The sequence below is a fragment of the Sarcophilus harrisii genome, chromosome 1 (assembly GCF_902635505.1).
Source record: "Sarcophilus harrisii chromosome 1, mSarHar1.11, whole genome shotgun sequence".
Classification (NCBI taxonomy): domain Eukaryota; kingdom Metazoa; phylum Chordata; class Mammalia; order Dasyuromorphia; family Dasyuridae; genus Sarcophilus; species Sarcophilus harrisii.
In genome coordinates, this window is record NC_045426.1 from 239192613 (window position 1) to 239217352 (window position 24740).

The 24740-nt window shown below is 32.7% G+C and overlaps 1 protein-coding gene across 1 annotated transcript in view; it reads left to right on the forward strand.

Annotated features, from left to right (window-relative positions):
- Positions 1–24740, forward strand: part of HSD17B4 (hydroxysteroid 17-beta dehydrogenase 4) — a 138962-nt gene that overhangs the window by 42374 nt on the left and 71848 nt on the right. Inside the window, exons 9-12 of the mRNA XM_003762919.4 lie at positions 4730–4821; positions 8753–8777; positions 10236–10364; positions 23659–23762. Coding sequence (XP_003762967.1) covers positions 4730–4821; positions 8753–8777; positions 10236–10364; positions 23659–23762 — 350 coding nt within the window. The remainder of the gene's footprint in view (positions 1–4729; positions 4822–8752; positions 8778–10235; positions 10365–23658; positions 23763–24740) is intronic.

Consider the following 24740-nt stretch of genomic DNA (forward strand, 5'->3'; position numbering starts at 1 on the left):
CAGTAATTTATCTGTCTATCTATCTACTTTAGCCAAATTCACAGACCCTAGATTAAGAACTCCTTTCTAAACATGCCTCTAAGATAGATAGTAATATTCCTTTTTTTTTTTTTTTTTTTAGTTTGGGAATTGAGAATGTTGTTTGCCAAGTAGTATGCAGCGACCAATTTGAAGACCCAATTATAAAGAGAGATAATGTCACCATCTTAGCTATAAGTATGTAGCTTTAAAAAATTAAAAAAAAATTTTTTTTATAGCTTTTTATTTACAAGATATATGCATGGGTAATTTTTCAGTATTGACAATTACAAAACCTTTTGTTCCAGCTTTTCCCTAGATGGCAGGTTGACCAATACATGTTAAATATGTTAGAGTATAAGTTAAATACAATATATGTATATATATCCATACAGTTATTTTGCTGTACAAAAAGAATCGGACTTTGAAATAGCATACAATTAGCCTGTGAAGGAAATCAAAAATGCAGATGGACAAAAATAGAGATATTGGGAATTCTATTTAGTGGTTCATACTCATCTCCCAGAGTTCTTTTGCTGGGTGTAGCTGGTTCAATTCATTACAGCTCTATTGGAACTGATTTGGATCCATCTCTCTGTTGAAGATGGCCACGTCCATCAGAACTGATCATCATATAGTATTATTGTTCAAGTATGTAATGATCTCCTGGTCCTGCTCATTTCACTCAGCATCAGTTCATGTAAGTCTCTCCAGGTCTTTCTGAAATCATCCTGTTGATCATTTCTTATAGAATAATAATATTCCATAATATTCATATATCACAATTTATTCAGCCATTCTCCAGTTGATGGGCTCCTTTCAGTTTCCAGTTTCTGGCCACTACAAAGAGGGCTGCCACAAACATTTTTGCACAAATATATAGTTTTTTAATATTTATATTTTAGTGGTATTATATATCAGGGAGACTTGAAATAGTATTGCTTTTGGAGAAGGGGCAGTGGAGAGTCACTTCACAGGATACAGCATATTACTAAGTATTTTGAAGAAGAATAGATATAAAAGGCACCATCAAGGAAATATATGAAAGGATAAGGAGATAAATAGTGCTCCATTGCTACTCTCCCAATATTTGGAGAAAGCAAGCAAGGCCTGTAGCATTTTGGGTAAATGTCCTTTGATGGTCTGTTGGAGAAAATAAACCTGAGACTTGCATGGGCAGATGTGGATGGGTTATAATCTGTCATCAATTCAGTGAGATGATGGATCTATTTGAGTACAGGAATTTTGATATCAAACCATTTTCTGTTGAACAGTGTTCCATATTGTCTATAAAGTAATAACCCTGGTATTAAAATATATATATATATATTATATATATAATATGTATATATATATTTCCTTAATATTTATCTGTCTCTCCCCCTCTTTCCCTCTCCCCCCTCCTCCTCTCCTCGTCTCTCCCTCTCTCCTTTTCCTTTTTCTTCTCCTTTCCCTCTTCCTCTCCCTTTTCTCTTTCCCTCTCCTTGTCCCTCTTCCTTTTCCCTCTCCCTCTCTCTGTGTCTCTCTGTCTCTGTCTTTCTACCAATCTATTTTTCCTTATTTTGGACAATAGATGCTATATGTTTATTTCATAGTTATAGCATGTATATAAACGTCCAACATCCACATTTGACTTGTACCAATAAAATCTGAATTTGGAAATTATTTCTTCCATATTTTTTTTTTTCAGTTTAATTTACAAAACATTTGATGCCTATGTATGAGGCTTTATGTTGGGAAATGGGTATAAACTATATAAAGCAATAATAATAATAAAGCTCTGTTTTCAAAGACATTCCATTTTACTGGGAGTGTACAACATGAATAGGAATATGTAAGTACAAAGCATATAGAGCAAAAAATTTTAGGGCAGTTCTAACAATTGTGGTGAACAGAAAAGATTCTATATGTATCCTTGAGAAGGAGCAAGAACTCTCAAGGTACAGATAAGGAGAGAGAGCATTTGAGTGATATGTGTGTGCTCATGTGTGTATACACACACACACACACACACACACACACACACACATGTAAATAAAAAAAGAGAGGAAAAGAGAGAGAGAAGGGCAGAAGGGACAACTGATTGGATTACTAAGCTCTTTTCAAATACTGAAATAATGAGGCAGATCAGAGATTTTGTTTTATAATGCCAAGATTGATTTAAGCTAGGATACATTAAAAAATAATATTTACCTCAGGAAGGAGTTCTCACTTATATGCATCTTTGCAGGTCTCTCTGTTCTATAGAAATGCATGCATCCATGATGAAGTGGTTTGGAGTAGTCTAGAAAATTTTTGGGAAATTTCTCTTATTGGTGTTTTATAATTTTACATTAATAGTCCCAAATCAAGCCTGAGTAGAATTGTAGCTTTCTTAGGATAAGTTACATAGTTTCATAGTGTGAAACTTTTCATAAGGTCATTCTGAAGCTCTTAATTAGAACAAATCTGTTGCCAAGAGGAGGTTTAGACCCAGCAGATGCTTGTTAAAGTGTAACTCTGCACCTGCTTTCTCAACAGAAATAAAAGAATTCTACAGTTTTCTGTAGAAAGGAGTTGAGAGTCATTTTAATATTGTAGACCTGAGTGATTAAAACAGTGTTGATATTCTTGACAAAAATAAGTCAGTTTAGAAGTAGAGTACTATTAACATGGATGAAAATCATTGAATTTTTTTTCAGATATGCTGAGTTTGAGTTTCCTATGGGATATTCAGCTGTAGGTAATTAGCAATATGGCTTTAAAACTGAGGTGAGAGAGCAAGAGTGAAAAAGAGAAAGAGAAAGATTGGCTATGTAAATGTAGGAGTCATTTTGTAAAAATTTTATTCCATGGACTAGATATGGAGAGCAAGTCACTAAATCTTGGTTCCTTTTTGGATTGAGAAAATTTAGAATAAAATTGTTTTGAACATATTGTAAGTCTTTATATATTTAAAGACTTTTAATTCTTTAAGACAGTATTCCTTTTGTGAGTTAATGATGACTGAAGGACAATACTTGTTTATTTAGTTTATATACTTAACAAAATGCCTGGGTAATACAACTGTGAATTGCTTTTGATAATTTATAATATATTAAAAGCAGTTCCTTCTAATAAGACACAATGCTTAATGAGTTTAAAGAGCTGTTTACTTATAGTACTTTTGGAGCTGTGACTTATCTCTTCACAAAAAAACTATTCTTTTCCACACTTTAAAATTCTTTTACTTTAAGTAGAAGAGGTGATGAAAACCTTCTTTAGTTCAGTGTATTAGGGATACACATAGATGGACTAAAGGACACAAAATTTAGAACTTTGAATGTATTTTAAAGATATGGAAGTTGAAAGATGAAGTGACTGAGAAAACAAAAGTTTGAGTCCCAAGCAAATTTATTTATTAAACAATATATGCCAATTGCCCAACAAATTGGGATCAGATCTTCTCTACTTTGGCACTGGACCCTGATTATAAGCAGAGACACTTCTATACATTAAAATTTTCTATATAATAAAAGTTCTATATATATATAACAAATATAGGCCAATTGATGAAAAGAATACAAAATTAACCAGGATACAAAATTAGATAATCTGATTTCTAATTGAAGGAAAAGATTAGGGACTTTCCAAATTGAGAGGGGGAGAATAAACAGGTACAATTCCCTGAAATCAGAAAAAGAGGTATCCTATATTCTCCAAGTGACTTTTTTCAGAAAAGAATATAGAATATAGAAACAATTACCGATAGATCAGTGTGGAGCCAGTTTTCAAATAAAACATATGGGTTGCTTGAGGTGTATAAAATTGTGAGAAAATCTTGTATCAATTGTCTCTAAGCAATAGATAGAGATAATCTAGTTTCCCCAGCCACTTTCAACAAGGTTCAAACAATGCAATAAAGTTTTCCCACAACTTCTATAATTGAGTAAAAATTTCTCAAAAGCCATAAATTGAACTAGACTTATAATTAAATAAAAATGTAATTGAGCTAACTCCAGAATTGAGTCACTAAATGAGGCAATGTCATTCATTTTATAGAAAACGAAGGCTGAGGGAGGTTATATAGATTCATTTTGAGCTCTAAACACCTGACTTAGGAACTTTTGAAACACAGACTATTTTTATTAGGGACTAACCTTATTTTAGGAAGAATTTTGCTTTGAAAATTATTGCTTGATCACTTAATCATAACTAGGTCACACAATTTCAGTCAATCTAAAAAAAAAAAAAATGATGTGGAAGTAAATCTCACCTTCCCACAGATAATTAAGAATTGAGTTTTATGTCACACAATTTTAGTAGCACGTTGACACATCAGGATCTATTAGCTCTTGATAATTTTACTCATGTCTAAAATATGAGAAGGATAAGATAAATGAGTTAATGCTATGACTGTAAGAGGTGATCTGACAGAGTGGATGGGGGCAGTGCAGTTGAAATCAGTGGACCTGACTTCAAGGTCCTCTTTTGTTGCTTGCCAGAGTCAAAGTCACTTTGACCTTAACAAAGTCACTTCACTTCTCTTACCTTTAGTTTTCTCTGTTGAAAAATTGGTTTAATATTTGCTCTGCTTCCTTATACAGAGCAGTTATTAAGAAATAAGATAACACATATAAGATCACTTTATGAACTATAAGGCACTATACAAATATATGGTGTTAGTTTGGGAGAATAAAATGCTATACATGGTTTGGTTTATAAATTTTGTATTTTATTTTTCCATATTTAGACCTGCTGGATTCTTTGAAGCCTGATTATGTGGCTCCCCTTGTACTTTGGCTATGTCATGAGAGCTGTGAAGAGAATGGAGGCTTATTTGAGGTATTGTCTAATCTTCCTTTTTATTCCCTTCTCCCTCTGATTTTCCAGGACAATAGATACGTGCAATTCTTTCATTTAAAAAACAATTTATTAAGTATTTCTAGATAACAAGTTTCTTAAAAATAATTTATCTTATTTGAAAAAAAAAACAGAATAAGAAAAAAAAAAACAGAAAAGGAATACAAAACAAAAGAGAACATTGTCGTGTACCTAGCAAAAGATCAGGGAGGATTCAACAATATGTAAAAATCAAAAAATATATATATTAGTAGGAGAAATTATATTTACAAATGTCCGTTTTTTCTTTACTTCCTTGTAAATTGTTCTTTGGTTCTCTACTGTGCACCTTATTTATTTTATTCTTTTTTCTCCCTTTCATCCCTCCTTCCCCCACCTCCAAGCAAACTACAGTTAAGATATTGTTATATGTGTGTGTGTGTATGTGTGTGTATATATGTATGTATATATGTATATGTAGATACACACACACACACACACACACACTCTCTCTCTCTCTCTTTGCATACACACAAATGTCTTTCCTGGCCCTGCTGACTCTTTGCTTAAATTCTGCTCCATAATTTGCCTTGCTATTGCTTAATTTTTCCCCACCCAAGGATTTCTCTCTTGTCTTCTTTTATTATCTATTTGCTTCCCCAATTGACTATCCCTTCTCACCCCTCCCCCCACCTTATTGCTTTATAGATTTTGGAGGATGTGATATCCTCCATGGTATATGTAGTATTGTCTATTCAATCCATTCCCTATATGAGTAGGTTTTCAGAACTATGAGCCCTCCTGTCCCCCCTTTAATGCCTCTATGTCTATTCTTCCTCTCCACATCATTATTTATATAACATGATTACTATTTTTATCTTAAATCTTCCAGTCTTTCTTTTGAGTTACCCTATTGTTAATGTGAATCTTAAACATGTAGTATACATTTCCCATATTAAAACAACAACAACAACAATTTGTCCATGTTTAAACAGTTTGTCCATATTGAGTATCTTAAAATTGATCTTTGATATTGACATTTGATATTGATATGTTAAATTTTCTGTTAAGTTTGGTTTTGGTTGATAGAAAGTCTTGAAAATCTGTAAGTTTATTGAATGTCCATTTTTTTTCTCATTCAATATTAAAGATAATTTTGCTGGATATATTTTTGGCTGCATGTCTGGTTTTTTTGATTGGTGGTAGATATGATTCCAGGACCTCTGATTTTTTTTTTTTTTTTTTTTTTTTTTTTTGGTAGCAGCTGATAAGTCTTGTACAATTCTAATTATAGCTTCAGTGTATTTGAATTATGTGACTCAAATCTCTTTCCATTCCATTCTGTTCTCCACACTGTGGTCAGTGATTTTCCTGAATTGTAGGTCTAACTAACCGTGTCACTTCTCAGTAAACTTTAGTGCCTTGCTATTATCTCCAAGATCAAATTTAAACTTTTTTGTTAGGCTTTTAAAATTCTTTAAACTTGGCTGCCTCCTATCTTTCCAGCCTTTAAGTTTGATGTCCAAAATTATGGTGTTGATGAATCTGTTGTATTCTACTTTGTAGAATTATATTCAATTTTGGGTGGCAAATTTTAGGGAAATCTGGGAATATCTAAAAGAGTAGGATTAGAAAGAAAGGTTGAAGAGCATTTAGCCTACAGAAGACTTATGGCGGAAATAAGGTGTAAGTAACTATATATTTGAAAGGTTGTTTTATAGAATAAGTATTAGATTTTTCTTTTGTCTCCAGTTTACAATTAGTAGTGTTTTGTAAATGCTTGCAGAATCTAAGTTGGAAAGGACCTCAGAGGCCTTTGGATTAAATATCCATTTAATATGTGAACAAGAATCCCCTCTATATCACCTTAAACTATTTGACCATAGTTTAAATCTCTTGGAAAGAGGAACACACTCCCTTCAGAAGCTTCCACTTTTTTATAATTGTTCAGAAATTTTCATTACATAAAACCTAAATTAGCCTCTTTGTATCTTCCAGATTTGATGTAAAATTTTTTTCCCTAATTTGTCAGTTAATCAATAAACATTTATTAAGTGCCTACTGTGTTCTAAGCAGTTTTGAAGATGTAAGACAAAATTGAAACAGTTTCTGGCTTCAGAGAACTTATATTCTAACAAGGAAAAGAACCACACACACAATCCTACTATACGTTGGAGAGGAGAGCACTAGAAGACTTTATAAATACTAATAATTAGAACTTTCCAAAAGTGGAATGGGTTTTATTATAATGGGTTTCCCCTGAAGTACAGTATCAAGTAATGATTGGATCACTGCTTCTTGGGAATAATATAGAAACCTTTCCTGATCTTTCCTTTTTTCTCATTCTCTCCTCCTCTACTCTTCCCTTTCCTCCTTGCAAATATTAGTATCCACTTTTCTAGGACACTAGGAAAAACCTTGTATTGGTTTTGTATGTAAATATTTTGTTGTTGGAAGTAGGGGAGGCAATCGAGGATAAGTGACTTGTCCAACTTGTCCACTGCTAGTAAATGTCTAAAGCTAGATGTGCATCAGGCTTTCTGTACCATCCAGCTGCCCTGTATATGAATGTGTTGTATATTTATCTTTGTACTTGTCTCCTCTAGTAGAATGTAGGCTTATTGAGGAACTGCTTCATTTTTATCTTTGTATGCCCAGCATCCTAGCACAATGTGATAATATATGGAAAGCATTTGTCAAATTTTAAAAATTTGTATTTTGTTAATATCAGCTTTCTTTTTTTTTTTTGACTTATCAGTTATTTTTGTATTGCATTGTGGTCTCTGAGATCTCTTTCCACTCAGATTATGTAATTTTATGATTTTACTCAGATTTCTCTTTTCCTTTTTTTTTTTTTTTTTAAAATTCTGAATCAAGGCATTTTGCATATTTTTATTCAGATTTTATCTTGTGAGAGTATTGCAGATGGATATAAGGAATCTCAGTTTTAGTTCTCAGAATTATTGCAATTGTTGTCTATTTGGTTTTCATCATTATTGATGAAACATCAAATGCACGTCTTAAAGCAAAAATCAGTGTTGTTCACAACCAGGCAAAGAAAAGATCACACTGTATAGTGAAGAGTGTACTCTGCTGCTTTCTGGCTGTTATTGTACTTTATTTTAGAAAGTATTTCCACATGGTAGTGGAAATATGGGATATGGGAGCCACCTGCCAGTGATTGCTGGAGGTCTAACTCAGACCTGTAGAATGGATCTCTTCATGTGAGCGGATGATGATGACATTTGGGAGACTGAGAGGCAATTGCATTTTCTGACCTCTCTCCTTTTCCCTCTTGCCTCCAATTTATTTCATTCCCAGTCCACAAGGAACATCTGTATAAGTAAAAGCTGCTTTGCAACTCCTTTAAGTGTTATGATTCACAGCTGTGGAGGCCCCTTCACTTAGGCATGGCCCTTAACATAGTAGCATCATATGTTTATCCCAGATAATTTTTTCCTTTTCAAAATACCTTTGGCAAAGCAGGCTTCTTTGCAGAGGTGGGAAATATTACTAGATTTTCAGCACAAAAGAAGTGGCTTCAAACTAATTAAAGATCAGGATTTTTTAATGCAAATATTCTCTGGGGTTCCTTCCTGTTCTTATTTACTGAATTCAGTTCTCCATCTTTTTTTTTTTTTTTCAGATATTCTATGTTGTGATAATAAATAATAAAAATACATTACAATACATAATTAATCCTATAATAGATTTTGGGCTTTATATGGTGTTCTCCATTTTTTTTGGTATATATGCTTTCAATAAAGAGCTGTCATAAAGTTGTGAAACTGAATTTTATTGTCAGGTCATTTATCCCTATCTCCAGGCAGAGGCCCTTTCTACTTTCTAGTAATTGTTTAGACTTTATTTTAAAGTTTCCAGGGAAGATTAAAAATCAGATAATGATGTTCTTTTCCCCTTTTTTTCTTTCTAGGTTGGAGCAGGCTGGATTGGGAAATGTAAGTGGCTCTTAGTTGTTGGTTGATCTGATTATTTACAACTCTTTAACCTGAAGTGTGACCCTCCATAGAGCTGCTTCATGAAAAGTTTGCTAGGAGCTTTTGAGGGTTAACTCTTAATTATACTTCCTTTCTTATACAGCTTTGACCATTTGTACACTTATGTGAACAAACATTCTTAGAACACTTAAATGTCTTAAATTCCCATTGTTCCCCATTTCATTTTCAGAGTTACCTCATTTTCCTCTTCTTTCTGTTAGTCTATATGGAGATCTCTCTATCCTTTGTCTTCTGATTATATCGTCATTCTTTTGAACCATGGTCAGCTTAATGAGCTCTACTTTTGTTGCTCCCTGCTATCCTTTCCTTCCTTGATTGTTAGGAACAGGATTGGAAGAAACTACTTTGGTTGTGACAAAGAGTAACATTACTCTGGAGTGGAATCTTGAGTGAGGAAAGGTAAGACTGTTAGTCTACCTTTCCCCCACAATTTCAGATGATCTTCTTGAAGCATGGAAGAAAGTCAAAAGGACAGGATATGGACTGTGAAGCATTACTTGATAACCTTCAAAGGTTGAGTCATGCTCTTTGGTCCAGGTCTAAATCTGTTTTGCTTTGAGCTTCCTGATTCCCAAATAGCTTAAACAAATCAGTTCACTCTGTGGAGTTCTAGTTCTTTCTCACTTTAGAGTTGTGTTATTGATATTAAAATTAATCTTATAATGCGATATATTTCAAAGGTAAAAGAGCATTATTGAACATTTATTTTCATCCTATCAGTTGTTTTCAAATGAGGGACTCGTATCCATCTCCTGAAATTAAGTAAGTGTAGAACTTTGTGGTTATTTTTGAAAACATTGATTTTAGTAGGAAGAACCAAGCATAACACCAAGAACTTTGGCATTTTGAATCCTTAGAAAAGGGTATTTCTGTTAGTCTCACATTATAGAGATCTTTGGTCTAGTAACTTTTAATTTTTATTTGTTGTAGCAATTTGTAGTTGGATTCCAAGGAATAGTTATGGTTAATTTTTTTTCTGGACATTTTCAGCAGAAGAAACAAGTTATATTCTTGTTAAACAGTATTTTAAAAAAAATAATGCTGGTGGCTTTCTGAATTATTATCTTTTTAATGACTTTAAGACTTGTTGGAAAGAGAAAGGGAGAGATAAGAGGGACCCCATATAAAGCAACATATAGAATTACTCTTAAATGAATTAAAAAAAATTGTTCCCTCAAGTTTCCTCAGCAGATGAGATGATAAAGATTTTCAGTATTGTTTCCATTTTACAAATACAGAAATCAAGCTTTTAAAAAAGTATAATTCTTTTTTAATATGAAGAAAAATCTTTAAAATTTATCCTAAGATTAAGAACTCTGAAAAAGATTAAGTAGCTTTTTCTCCCCCAGATGCTTCTTTTAAACTTTGTGATATGATGTCTTTCCTTTTATTCTCTAGTACGCTGGGAACGAACTCTTGGTGCCATCGTCAGGCAGAAAAATCAGCCAATGACACCTGAGGCAGTAAAGGCTAACTGGAGGAAGATCTGTGACTTTGACAATGCTAGCAAACCTCAGACTATCCAAGGTAAAATGAATCACCCCCTCACCAGAAAAACTGAGGCTAAGGAATTGAAGAAGAGATAAGAGTTCTCTTTAGTTGAGATATAAACCTTTATTTTAATTTTAATGATTTAATAATAAAAGCCTGTTTTCTACTTCAGTAAATGTTAGAACCATTGAACTTTCCTCTCCAGGTCCTTAACATGAATCTCTTTAAGTTGATAGTAAAAGATTTTTGTAATGTATATTAGCCAGCTATGAATGTCAGAATCTAGGACAGATTTGCTACATGATTTTCCTTAGGACTTCCAGAGTTTTGGCTGTGATTTAAACATTATTAGTTTAGACATGGTTTTTAGATGCAGCAGTTACTTTGTAAGCTCTTATAACTCTGAAGGCATGCTATTAATTTAAACTTTTATTGCTGTGATTTCTGCTACATAAGAATAACAGTCTCAAGAAAGGTTTAATTTATTTTATTTGTATCCCTCCTGTTTTTAGTTTTCCACTTTTGTTCATAAATTTCTCCTTTGGGTGATTGAGTATTGAGCTTTTACACTTCATTTGCATTTAACTGTTATATTTTTAGAATTAAATAGGAGCATATAATAATAACTAAATATTAAAATATAGCTCTTCTCTTTCCGGAATATTATGTTATTTGAGCCCCATAGAAACCCTGAGAGTAGATACTGCAGGCTTTATTGTATGAATATTACTAATGAACATCAAACTGAGATTCAGAGAGATGTTAAATGATTTTCCTTTGGTCAGAAAGCAACTAAGTGTCAGAGATGAGATATTAATCTGTATGTTTTCTACCCTGAGTCCATCATTCTTTCCACCACAGCATTATTATTGAGGAGAATATGTCAACTTTTCCTCTTAAGTGATTTAAAGATAGGCACTGTGCCTTGCTCCCCTTCATATATCTTTCAGTGCTTATCATAGTGCTTTACATGCTTGGACATGTGATAAATGTTTGTTGAGTGATAGAATTTCATTGGCACCACCAATTTCCCAGTCACTCAGGTTTAAAATCTTGCAATCATCTTGGAATCTTCCCCTTGCCTTTTATCTGCTTAATCACTAGATTCTCCTTATTTATGTTTTCAAAACTTCTCTCTTATCCATCCTTTCAATTTATTTCCTCTTTTACCAATCTTGATCAAATCCTTGTCATCTAACAGGTTTACTTTAATTATTCTTTAATTGATCTCCTGTACTTCAGTTTACCCTATATATTGATGTCAAAATTGTCTGCAGGATAAAATGTAGACTCTTCAAGATGGTTTTCAAAGTTCTGAACATGGCTTATTCAGTCTTAATACAAATCGTCTACTCCAGCTTGATTAACATTTGTTTTATACTATTTTTATTCTTATTGTTGTTGTCATGTTCATGCTGCTTTACTCGTTCCTTGGTGTCTTCTTCTCACTTTTTACCTTTCTAAGTCTATTTGTTCCTTTGAGTTTGAATAAGGTAAGATTAGAGTTAGTGCAAAGTATAAAATGATACTAGACTTTATTTAATGTGAGCCAGAATTTAAATAATGTGACAAATGTGAGCTAGTCAAGAGTTTTAACATGCTACTTTGTTGTCTTTCTGGACTTGTTTCTCATTGAGTATGAACATAATGTGCTACTGCGTACCCTATTACCAACCAGTTGTGGAGTGTGTGTGTTTAAAGAGCCCTTAACAAAATGGATAGAAGAAGGAATATTTCAGATTGAAACATTGCAGGCACTTAAAAGAAGAGACCTTTTCTTACTTTAGGACAAATTTGATGTAATTTAATGATATGGATATGATTATTGTAACTCTAAAATAAGGTGACTTGTTGGAATGGTCAGATCTATGCAGTAAAATATTGTACAGTATTCTGGCAAAAATAAAGGAAAAAGGCAGAGTTGCTCTAGCTCTTTGTGGTTTGGAAACACTACAAAGAATAGTAGTGTTACGGTGATAGAAATGAAAGATCTTTTAGCTATATGGATTGAAAGTTGCAATCAAACACATTTCATTTAGCAGAGCAGCTGTTCAGATAACTAAAAACTAAATTATATAGTGAAAAAAAATGTATTGCAAGCTATAGTTGGTTCTAGTACTTTAAAAATCAAGGTTAGTTGCATAGTGTTAAAATTATTAGAAAGAGTGCCAATGTAGATGCGAAGTTATGAAAGCTAAATCCTGATATTTTGAAGAAAATCAAAAAAGGTGGATATACTGATCAACAAATTTTTAATGTGAATGAAATAAGGTTGTAATAGAAAAGGATGCTTTCTGGAATTTATATTTCTTTTTTTTTTAAATTTATTTATTTATTTTTATTTAATAGCCTTTTATTTACAGGATATATGCATGGGTAACTTTACAGCGTTAACAATTGCCAAACCTCTTGTTCCAATTTTTCACCTCTTACCCCCCCACCCCCTCCCCTAGATGGCAGGATGACCAGTAGATGTTAAATATATTAAAATATAAATTAGATACACAATAAGTATACATGACCAAAATGTTATTTTGCTGTACAAAAAGAATCAGACTCTGAAATATTGTACAATTAGCTTGTGAAGGAAATCAAAAATGCAGGTGTGCATAAATATAGGGATTGGGAATTCAATGTAATGGTTTTTAGTCATCTCCCAGAGTTCTTTTTCTGGGCATAGCTAGTTCAGTTCATTACTGCTCCATTAGAAATGATTTGGTTGATCTCGTTGCTGAGGATGGCCTGGTCCATCAGAACTGGTCATCATATAGTATTGTTGTTGAAGTATATAATGATCTCCTGGTCCTGCTCATTTCACTCAGCATCAGTTCGTGTAAGTCTCTCCAGGCCTTTCTGAAATCATCCTGTTGGTCATTTCTTACAGAACAGTAATATTCCATAATATTCATATACCACAATTTATTCAGCCATTCTCCAACTGATGGACATCCATTCAGTTTCCAGTTTTTAGCCACTACAAAAAGGGCTGCCACAAACATTCGTGCACATACAGGTCCCTTTCCCTTCTTTATAATCTCTTTGGGATATAAGCCCAGTAGTAACACTGCTGGATCAAAGGGTATGCACAGTTTGATAACTTTTTGAGCATAGTTCCAAACTACTCTCCAAAATGGTTGGATTCGTTCACAACTCCACCAACAATGCATCAATGTCCCAGTTTTCCCGCATCCCCTCCAACAATCATCATTATTTTTTCCTGTCATCTTAGCCAATCTGACAGGTGTGTAGTGGTATGGAATTTATATTTCTAAGAAAGAATAAACTCAACTAGATTTAAAGTGCCAAAAGATCATTTAAGCTTTTTGGGGGAGGTAATCCAGAAGGGGATTTTAAATTCTTATGCTCTGAGAGGCTACTACCATTGATTGCTTCCATTTCTTTGGCAATTAGTTAAAAAAGCCTGATTGTCTGGAGCTATTCTTGAAGACTGGTTTGTTTTTTCAATTTATTTTAGCCCAACTGCTGAAAAATATAGCAAAGACAATAACATCGCATTTAAAGCATTAGTGATTTTAGGTAATGCCCCAGATTATCCAGCTAGATTTCCTTCACTGTGGAAAAATATAAGCATAAAAATTCACTAACATATGGGCAAAACTCTTATTTACCAGTACATGTATGAAGATTTTTAAAAAGACAGTTTATTTGATGTCGCTAAATATTTTAAATGACTGTGACAATTTTTTTGCTCTTTAGTGGTAGGCTTATTTGATATTTTTTTAGGTATGATATTTGGCATTTAAAATTTTTTGCCTACTATAACTACTTTATTAATTTGCAATAAACTTGAATCAGAAATACATGTTTTTAGTCTTTGCTATTATATTAATAATTAGAGAAAATATTTTTATTGCATATATCCATTAGATTGGAATCAGTGACCATATTTTACATATAATTATAACTTTACATAATGAGAATTTGAGTAATGTGACCAGTTAAGGGGATTTTTTGTTTTGCATTTATTTGGGACCTAATTTTATTGAGATTTATGATACACACACACATATATATATATAATTTTTAGCTTTTGAGACAGGTGAGTTTTTCTATTTACAAATGAAATTATATGTATAAATTGTTCAAATTTGGTTATAATTTTTAAATTTTGAGAAATCGCACTTGTTTATATGTATATAAAATATATTTTGTTAGTATGTAAAAATATGAAGTAATATTAAAATAATTGTTTCTTTAATGTTTATTTTTATGTTGGGAAATATCAATTAAAATGCATGCACTTATGTTTTTTATGGTAGAAGTAACACTATTGGCATGGTCAAAACAAGTAATTTTAAATTCTGACTCTTAACATTACAGTTTCATCTCTTTGAGCCTCAATTTTCTCATAAGTAAATGTAGATAGTAACTTACAGCTTTGTAAATATGAAAATGATGTTATCTAAGTGGCACAGTGAATAGAGGGCTAGACCTGTAGTCTCAGGATGTCTTGATTTCAAATCTGATTTGAGACACTTGCTAGCTTTGTGACCTTAGGCACATCACTTAACTTCTGTTTACTCATCTGTAAAACGATATTAGCACCTACCTCCCTCGGTTGTTGTGAAGATCTTGTAAAACCTTAGAGTTCTATGTAAATGTTTATAACTGTTTTTAAAGAATATTTCCTCTCAACCCATTTTTTGAGGACAGTAGCCATGTGTTTTATCTTCTTTTTTAAAATCTGGTTTTAAATGTACTGCTGTACACAGAGTTTCAAATATCTTTTGAACTGTTTTGAATTTACATGGGACATTCTTGCAGAACATAAATACAATTGGTAGCCCTCTTTTTAGCATAATCCGTATAAAAATATTTTTAATAGTATTTGAAAGAAAGACTTTCTGAGGGCAAAACTTTAATCATGGTCATTTTCTGCAGCATTTTCTCTACTCTGTCTTTCATTATAAATGCATATTTCTTAGAGGAAGATAAAAAATTTGAAAAGTTTTTTCCTCCCGTTTCTAAAAATAATTTCTCAATCTTCTTAGTTTTTCTTGAAAATTACTTTTTTGCCTTTTCTTGTTGAAATGTTAAATTGATTATACCATTAAATATGTGGTTTTACAGGTTCATTCTCTATTTTGACATAGGAGAAGATAGCCTATGAATAGTAGAAATCTGTCAGAGTTAAGAAATGGTACAAGGTAAAACACAAAAAAATATATTAGTAAGTTTCCTCTGATAAGACAATTCAGCTTTGGTACCTTAAAGCATTGAACTGTTAATAAAAAGGAAATTACAATATGCACATTTCAAATGAAAAACTACTTTCTATATCAGCAGTTCATACTCTCCCAGAAGATTTCATTAAAAATTATTAGCAAAATTAATTTAAGTAAATTGATGCCATGATACGCAATTATATGCTAAACTATTATGTATAATTATTGAAAATACCAATTAGCTGAGGCATTTGCCATTTTAAATACTGTAAATGATTAGAGTTGAAAAATGATTAATATTACTTTGAGAATTTTTAAATGATTAGACTATTTTTAGGATTTAAATATTTTTGCCAAACATTTGAAATATTGCCCAAGGTACTTTATGGTTTTTAAAGTTTCATATTCCAAGTAAACTGTTATTTCTGGATGGTAAATTCAACAGTGAATATACCTTTATTGCAGCAATTTTTTTTTACTAAGAAAAAGAATAAAACTCATTGGTCTTTGATAGTTTATTTTTCTCAAAGGTAATCATACTTATGTTCTTTGAGAACAAGGAGGGTATTATTTCTCATCATTTGGAATGGTACATTGCACACAGTAGGCAGTTAATTAATATTTGTTGAGTGGAATCAATCAAAGTAATTCTTTTTAAAATAAATTTTTATTGATATTGTTTCTTTATACATTGCCAGAATTTCAATGTCTCTTCCTTCTCTCAAAGAGCCATCTTTATATAACAAGTAATATTTTTCAGATTAAAAAAAAAAACAGGAAGAGGAAAAAAAATCTGATCAGTATATTAAAAAAAAATTGTGAAAGCATGAAATGTTTCACAACCATGTAGTTCCTACCTCTGCAAAGGAGTGCATCTTCTCACATGCCTTTTTTGGGCCATACCTTGAATAAAGTAATGCATTCATCACTTATGTGATGATTATACTTGAGCAAAATGAATTGCTTTTTTTCTTTGGAGGAGGTAACTCAGAAAGGCAGCAGCGTGCACAATAATGTCTGTTAATTAAGTTGAGAAGCACAATACACAACATTAGATCAGTTCAGTGCACCTAATCCCTACAGTTTGATTTCATGACTTTACTAGAAATATGCTAAAATGCACAAATAGGATAGAATGCCAATTCCTAATAACCTTTTCTACTTACTTTTGTTAATTTTTGTACTTTAGAAAACAATAGTATTTATTTTTTTTCTAATTTCATGTAAAAATAGCTTTCTACATTGATATTTGTGAGATCTTGAGCTCCAAAATTTTCTTCTTCCCTCCCTTCCCTCATCTCTCTACAAGGGAGCGAACAATCTAATATGGTTTATACATGTATGGTCATGTTAATATTTCCAAATTAGTCGTGTTAAATTTACTGCACTTGTTAAGGAATGTTTCAAGGACTTATAAAACTCTTTTGAGCTAATACAATGATGTTTACTTGTGAATGAGACATCATGTTGTCAAAAAAAATATATGAAATGGTAATTTCCAAAACTAAGAGGGTTCAAATAAGGATAAAAAGTAAATATTAGTTCTTATGTGTTCACTTTGAAAAAAGAAAATACAATTCAGTACAAAACAATTATATAATAAAAATCTATTTAAAAGATGTTTATTAAGTATCTTCTATGGGCAAAGTGTTACAGGTGTATGTGTTGTATGTGTACGTGTTATGTGTATAAACACACACAAATTAAACAATCTTACCTCTCAAGTTTACATTCTGTTGATTTGAGGTGGAGAATATGATGGGATCAATGAAGAGATTCAGATAAAATGATCTTGAAATATTAGAGAAACAAGAACTTTCAGATGGGAGGGGAATGATGAGAGAGGATCAGGGAAGGCTACATGGATTAGATCTCAGCTCAGCTTTGCCTTAAAGGAAGATAATAATTCTGAAAAGCAAAGGTGAGGAAGCAATACATTCTAGACATGTTGTTAAGTCACTTTTTCAGTTAGTAGAATGGTTTACCATTTTGTTCTCTAGCTCATTTTACCAGTGAGAAAACTGAGGCAAACAGGGTTAAATGACTTGCCCAGAGTCACAGAGTATTTAAGGCTGGATTTGAGCTCAGGAAGACTCACCTTTCTGACTCTAGAGTCAGTACACTCTCCACTAGACATGCACAATCAGCTCCCCATTCTAGAAACTGAGATTGACCTGTGTGAATTGAGGTGTCCCCAGACTGGGAAAAAAAATTAGTAACCAATTTGATAGCAATGTGTAGAAAAAGATTGTACAAGGGAAGGTATTTTTTTTTTAACAACTGCAATTCTAATATTTTCCAAAGATATAATTATGTCCTCAAGTGATACCTTACTAATATTTAAAAGTTTATACTAAAGATAATAAGAACTTGTCTTCCACCTGAAGATCCATATCATTAGATATAATGTGGCAAAAGTTTATGCCTCAGATTTAGCTAATGGGTTAGAGGATCAGAGTATTAGAAATGGATGCAACTGCAAGTACCAGGAGGATTTTATATCAGTGAATAGCTGTGGTGAATACAATTTTCTATTGTAGCAGATCACTTCAAGACAAGAGAGGAGTATGTATGGAGAGATCTTTTTGAATGTGAGAAAAAGCATTTAGTAGCTGTATGCCACTTAATACCATTTGGTTGGCACCAAAATAAGCCAATTTATATGTCAGGGATTTTTTTACATTCAAAAATGTATCTGAACAGTGTCTTCTAGCCAGGGTAATGATGGCTTTACCTCAGATATTGATGTTTCTATGGCAGTTAGGTAAGGTTGCCCCTTAAGTTCATTAAAGACAAAACAACTTAACTTTGAAATTATGTAGTATAAACGCTAGGGCTCCTCCATCCAAACCCGTGCTTATAGTGGCAGTCTGATTTAAGAGTCTAGCGTCTACTTTTCAGTTTTTAGGAAATCCTTAGTGTTTGGGGAGTAGTTTTTCCAGTTCATGGACTCCCATGAGTGTGCTTCTCCCTTCAGTGATTATTAGCCACATTTAATTAGCTCCCATAACCATGCATTTGCTATGGTCTTATAAGAGTGTTAGTATAAAAAATTGCCTCTCAAATTTTAAGACATCTCTTTCCCAGAAGCATATAGAGAATCCAGGCTAAAGAGAGCACTCCTAGTTTGATTTAAGGCCCCAAAACTATATATTACAATAATGATAGAGTGACTAGGAAGAATGGTGAACTTTGGACAGTTGGTTAATGGGATTAGGTTACTAACCTCAACAAACATGGTAGGTTCTCTTACCATTTCTTCAGTGACATGGTTGGACACAAAATTAGGTACAATCTATGATTATAGGACTTTGATGAATACGTGAATGTTTCTTTTTAATGGGGAGTTAGGGAATGAAGGTGCAGTTTTATCTAGTATGTAAAGATGTTAGTTTCTTTTGGCTGCCCACTTAAATAAAGATTAACTGGAAAGCATCCAACAGGATTTTGGCTCTCTGGTTCAATGACTGCTTAGTGACTCCTCAAAGAACTGAAGTCTTCTAAAGCAGATTCTCACATCAATTTTACAAGCATTTGCTGTAATAGACATACCATACTGGGACAAGGTATATTGTTTTTTTTTTTTTTTTTTTTTTTTTTTTTAAATTTTCCTTAATTCCATGTAAAGACAATTTTTAACATTCATTTAAAAAAATAGTTCCAAATTTTCTTTCTCCCTAACCTCCTTTCTCCCTATGACAATAAGCAGTTTGATACATTATTATATATGTTCAAACATGCAAAACTTATCACCATTTTAGTCATGTTGTAAGAGAAGGTGTAGACCTGAAAGGGAAAAAAAAACATAAAAGAAAAATATGGAAAGTGAATAGTAGTATGCTTTCATCTTCATTCAGACTCCATCATTTATTTCTTTGGAAGTGAATAGCATCATTCATCGTTAGGCCTATGCAATTGTCTTGGATCATCACATTGCTGCATACAATGTTCTCATTGTCTGCTCACCTTACTTTGCATCAGTTCATAAAAGTATTTCCAGATTTTTTTGAATCTGTGTGCTCATTATTTCTTATGGCACAGTAATATTCCATTACAGTCATATAATAATTGTAATGTTTAATTGATGGACATCCCCTCAATTTTCAATTCTTTACCCTTATAAAAAGATAAATAATATAATAAAATATAAATATTTTTGTACAAATAGGTCTTTCCTTTTCCCTCTTCCTCTTTTAAATCTCTTTGTGACAAAGACTTAGTAGCAGTTTTTAGAGGGTCACAGTTTTATAGCCCTTTGGGCATTGTGCCAAATTGTTCTTCAGAATGGTGGCATCAGTTCACAACTCCATCAACAATGCATTAGTATCCCAATTTTCCCATATCCCCTCTCAACATTTATTATTTCCAGACAAAGTATTTTCAGTAATTTCCATTGCTTCAGCCTCAAACTTAAATTAAAAAAAAATACAAATCATGGATCCTTCATCCTGTTTGTTGACTAGCATTTTATTCATAGAGGCTGGTTGGAGTGTGTGTTTTTAAATGATGCAAGAAAATCTGGATCAGGAAATACGGCACAGATGTTGGTAAGGACAAAAAATGAAGTGCTTCCTTACATCTGAGTATTACTGTGATCCAAAGGTCTAGTGCTGTTTTAACTCAATTGCTAAAAGCAGTTAGAATACCAATACAGAACAGTATAGTTCTGATGACCGTAATAGTGTCAGATCTGGAAGAGATGCTTTGGGCAGATTATGTGATTTTAGATTGTAAGAATATGATAGCTACAGTCATTAGAATGACTGAATCTTTCAAGGATCTGCACTCAGCATTTGGAAGTTCCAGTGGTGACAAAAGATCAAAGCACCAGATAGTGTCCCAACATCTGGCATGAGAGGAATAAAGTAAGTAGTGGTATTCACTGATAGTGATGATTCTTGGTGAGGATACCGACAACAAACCTGTGCTGTTTATTAAAATTCAATCTAAAATGCTCCCACCTTATGAGAAAATTCATGATGTTATCAGAAGAAGCAGAGTCGTATAATAGATAATAATATATTATATAATATATAATAATAGAGCAGGGGTGTCAAATATACATGTCTACACTACTCCTACCTGTGGCCCACACCACCTTAAATGTAATTGGGAGATATATTTAATAAAATAGATAAAAATATACAAAAAATGCTAATGTTGATATGTGATTTTTCAAGACAATATGTGGCCCATATATATATATATGTATATAAAAATATATATTTATATATATTTATATGTGGGATCCTTATACATGGTTTAGTATAGTGGTGTCAGACTGAACTAGAAAGAGGGAGGGTGCCCCTAAACCATGCATACCAATCCTTATGGTTGCATATTAATTTAGAAAACCCTACATTAACATTATTTACATTTTATTATATTTTTATTTGTTAAATGTCAATTACATTTTAATCTGGTTTGGGCCTTACTGTTGCCTATAGGCTGTACATGTAATACCTTTGGTTTAGTGGTCTGCTTTTTATTTAAGTTTGACACCACTGATATAGAATATATCCAGGGAGTGAGGCAGTTAAGGAGTGGCTTATGTGTGTGTTTGTGTATGAATGAATTTTATAAAATTTGGTTAATTATAGAATACATTTATTTTAAATTAAGGATCAACAGAAAACTGATTATTTTTCCTAGGAAGATTTTGGTACTTTTTTTTTTTAATTGTTCTTATTGTTTGTATGTAGTTGTTTTACGTATTTATTTTTGATGCATTCTTTAAATAGATGTACATATTGTACTTCAAGGTAGCCAATTTTTTGAAGTATGTGGTATACTATTTGCTGTGAGCTTAACTGTATGGTCAAATTTTTGTGACATTCATATTGTGTCAGACCAAACATTAATTGAATAAGGTAAAAATACCTATGGATGGCTTTAAATTACAGGCTTTATTTTTGTATATGAACTACAGAGTTATTTTTATCCTGGAGATAGAGAACCCCCCTGAAGGTTTTTCAGTAGGAACTTGATTATTCTGGAAACTATGTGAAGAATGGATTAGAAAATGGATTAGAAAATTAGTAAAAGCAAGGCCTAGTTCCTTTGCTTCATCTGCAGAAGTGGGAAGTGATGTTCATCCAATAGATAAGAGGCATTGTGGTATAATATGTACAATGCTGTCCTTTTGGATTTAGGAGGGCTTGGATTTAAATTCTCTTTTGACATTATGTAAATATGAACTATTTTTATTTTTATCATTAAGATATCCTACCCAAGAACTGTAAACTTGATTGCTTGTTGGGCTTGGTCTTGAGGGTAAGAAGCCTGGTGTCTGTGTGTTCTGGCTTTTCTTAGTGAAGCAATACAGAGTAGGTAGAGTCTCCAGGTTCTAGTTAGTAGATCTCCAAATATTGTTTATCTGAGTCTATTGCTAGAGTGGGAGGAATTTTAGTCCTAGGTCATTTCTCAGTAACTAAATTTGGATTTTACTGATGTGTTCTATACTCTTAGATCCAGTGTAGAATAGAGCAGTGAATGCTGGTGTAGGACTTAGTATTGCCTGAGATCCTTTCTACTTCAGGTGCTTAATGGTTAAAACATAAGACATTACTAAGACAACAGGGTGGGGGTAGGTTTCTCCTCTATATGTGGCAGCCTTTGGCTACTTTCCTGATACCTATTGTGTTATTGTGAGGTAACAAAGGACTGTAACAGTGGAGTTTTCTTCACATTACTTTATTAGGAGAGAATAAGTATTCTTTTCATACTTGGCAATAGATTCAGAGCAAGAAGGCTTCCATATTTAGTTACTGAAAAATGACCCAATATTACAATTCTTCCCAATCTAGCAATAGACTGTGGTTATTAGTGTCAGAAACAACTGAAAGATTAAGGGATGATAAATACTATGAAATGAGCATTAGAATATAAAGACATAGTAATAGTAATCAGATTGAGTTCCTATGATCTGTGAAGTACTTCCCATGAGGCTGAAAATGTTCTCTGGTCTCTTTTGGCAGGGTATATGCTCTGTCCTCTTGGTAAAGTTAGGTGTGACTATAAGCTTTTGGTTGTTTCTTGAAAAGCCATCCCCTAGAAAAGCTATACAAAAGCTCTTTTGGGTAATGCCTCAGGATTTTCTTTCCCCTTCCTTCCTAGAACATATAGTCAATCAGTCAATTGACAACAATTTATTACTAAGTATCCCACAATATGTTAGGCTCTCAGAATATAGAAACAAAAAATGAAAGTCTCTACTCTTAAGGAGTTGAGATTCTACTTGAAGAGAGAACGTGTAAGCATAAATATATGCAAAATAAATATAAAATATATTTAGGGAGGGATCAAGAAAGGCTTTGTCTAGAAAGTAATAATTTGAGTGAAGTTTTGAAAAAAAAAGAAATTTTTTTTATGGCAGAGGGAAGAAGGAACATATTCTAGGTTTTTTTGACTAGGACTGACTCAGGCTAATCCTGTGGTTCATTATTGGAATTGGAATTAAACAGGATACTCATAGACCGTTTAATATTTAACAGAAATTTGCTTATCAGTAAGATACTCATAAAGGATGCAGTATTGATTCAATGGAACACAGTTCTATTGAGCTCTGAGTTACAATAATAGGAATAGGGGATAAGGAATGATGATAGCTTCTAATGTTGTGCATCACTTAACTCTTCCATTTTATCCCAGCACTTTTTGTTTGTGAGGGCTGGGGACATTGTGGTATGAGCTGTTTTCTTCTAGTCTTCAAAGATTATTTCCAATTATAGTTGAAGTTGATTCGGATGTGTATAGTAGGAAGAGAGATTTTTCTTCCCCATCAATGAAGAGAAGTCATTTGGTAAGAGAAGATTCTTATTCTGAGCAGTGGCAACCACTTTTTCTTGCTTTTCCATCTACAAAATAAGATGACTTCTGTTAATTATTTGAAAAGAGGGAAATGTAGGGAATGTGTCATTGCTTTACACTGTATAATATCAAATAATACACTCAATAGGTCAATAACATGATGTCAAATTATTTTGGTTATAATTTGCTAAATTTAAAACTGTGTGCAGCCTTCTCAAATTTGAGCTGAAAAGTCTCAAATTACTTTATTAGTGGCAGGCATTTATTGTAGGTTTTTCTCTGACTTTAGAAATATTTTTACAGATGTTAAATGTTGTTCTTAATTTTTGTTTTAGAGTCAACAGCAGGTGTGATTGAAGTCCTAAGTAAAATAGATTCTCAAGGAGAGATTTCCATGAATCATACAAGTCATGCTGCATCAGCAACCACATCTGATTTTGTAAGTAGAGGGAATAATACCAAAGCAAATTGTCTTCTCTGGTGCCTTTTTTTTTTTTTTTTTTGGTAGAAATTGTCAGATTTCAGTTATCTGTAATAGTTTTAAGAAGCCAGGTACATGAGTAGTTTAAATAAGGACCTTTGACTTTGTTATGTTAGAGTGTAGATATAGTTGATATTCATTAAATTCACAAAAGGGACACTAATACTGAGAAAATGGGCTCTAATATTTAAAAGGCAGTATAACAACTCTTCTTCGTCTTTTTTTCCTTTATTTTCTCCTTGCTTTTCACTTTAAGATGTCAATAATTCAAAACTTATTTATTTATTTAACAAAGCCATATGTATGGGTAATTTTTCCAGCATTGACCTTTGCAAAACCTTTTGTTCTAAATTTTCCCCTTCTTCTCCCCACCCCCTTCTAACTGGCAGGTAGTCCAATACATGTTAAATATGTTGAAATACATGTTAAATCCAATATACATATACATATTTATACAGTTATGTAAGTCTCAAAGTGGATCTTTGACTGCTGTGCCTTAAATAAGCTTTTCTTCTTCCTTTTTTATTGCTTATCTCATCTTCTCTAGATGGTGAGATTGGGGTACTCTGGCTAGGTAGCTGGAGGTAGAGGTGGGTTGGTGGGATTAGTGGGGATGGGGTGGGAAGAGGGTGTTAGTTGTTACTGGTAAATTTTCAGGGCATTTATCTCTAACCCAATCCTGAATGGTGAAAATAATTCTTTGGGATTGATCCATTGCAGGACCATTCTTACAGTACAGTGAATAAGGTCTATTGTGTGGGCCCTAATACTTTGACCTACCTTCTCCAAATTCACAAGTGCATAGTGTGACTTGCCCTGGAGTCTGTAACTCATCCACTTATCCTTTTTTCCATACAAAGTAATTTCATCATATATGTTAAAATGTATAGTGTTGACCAACTTCAGTTTTTAATATAGATAGTTGCAAATATTTCC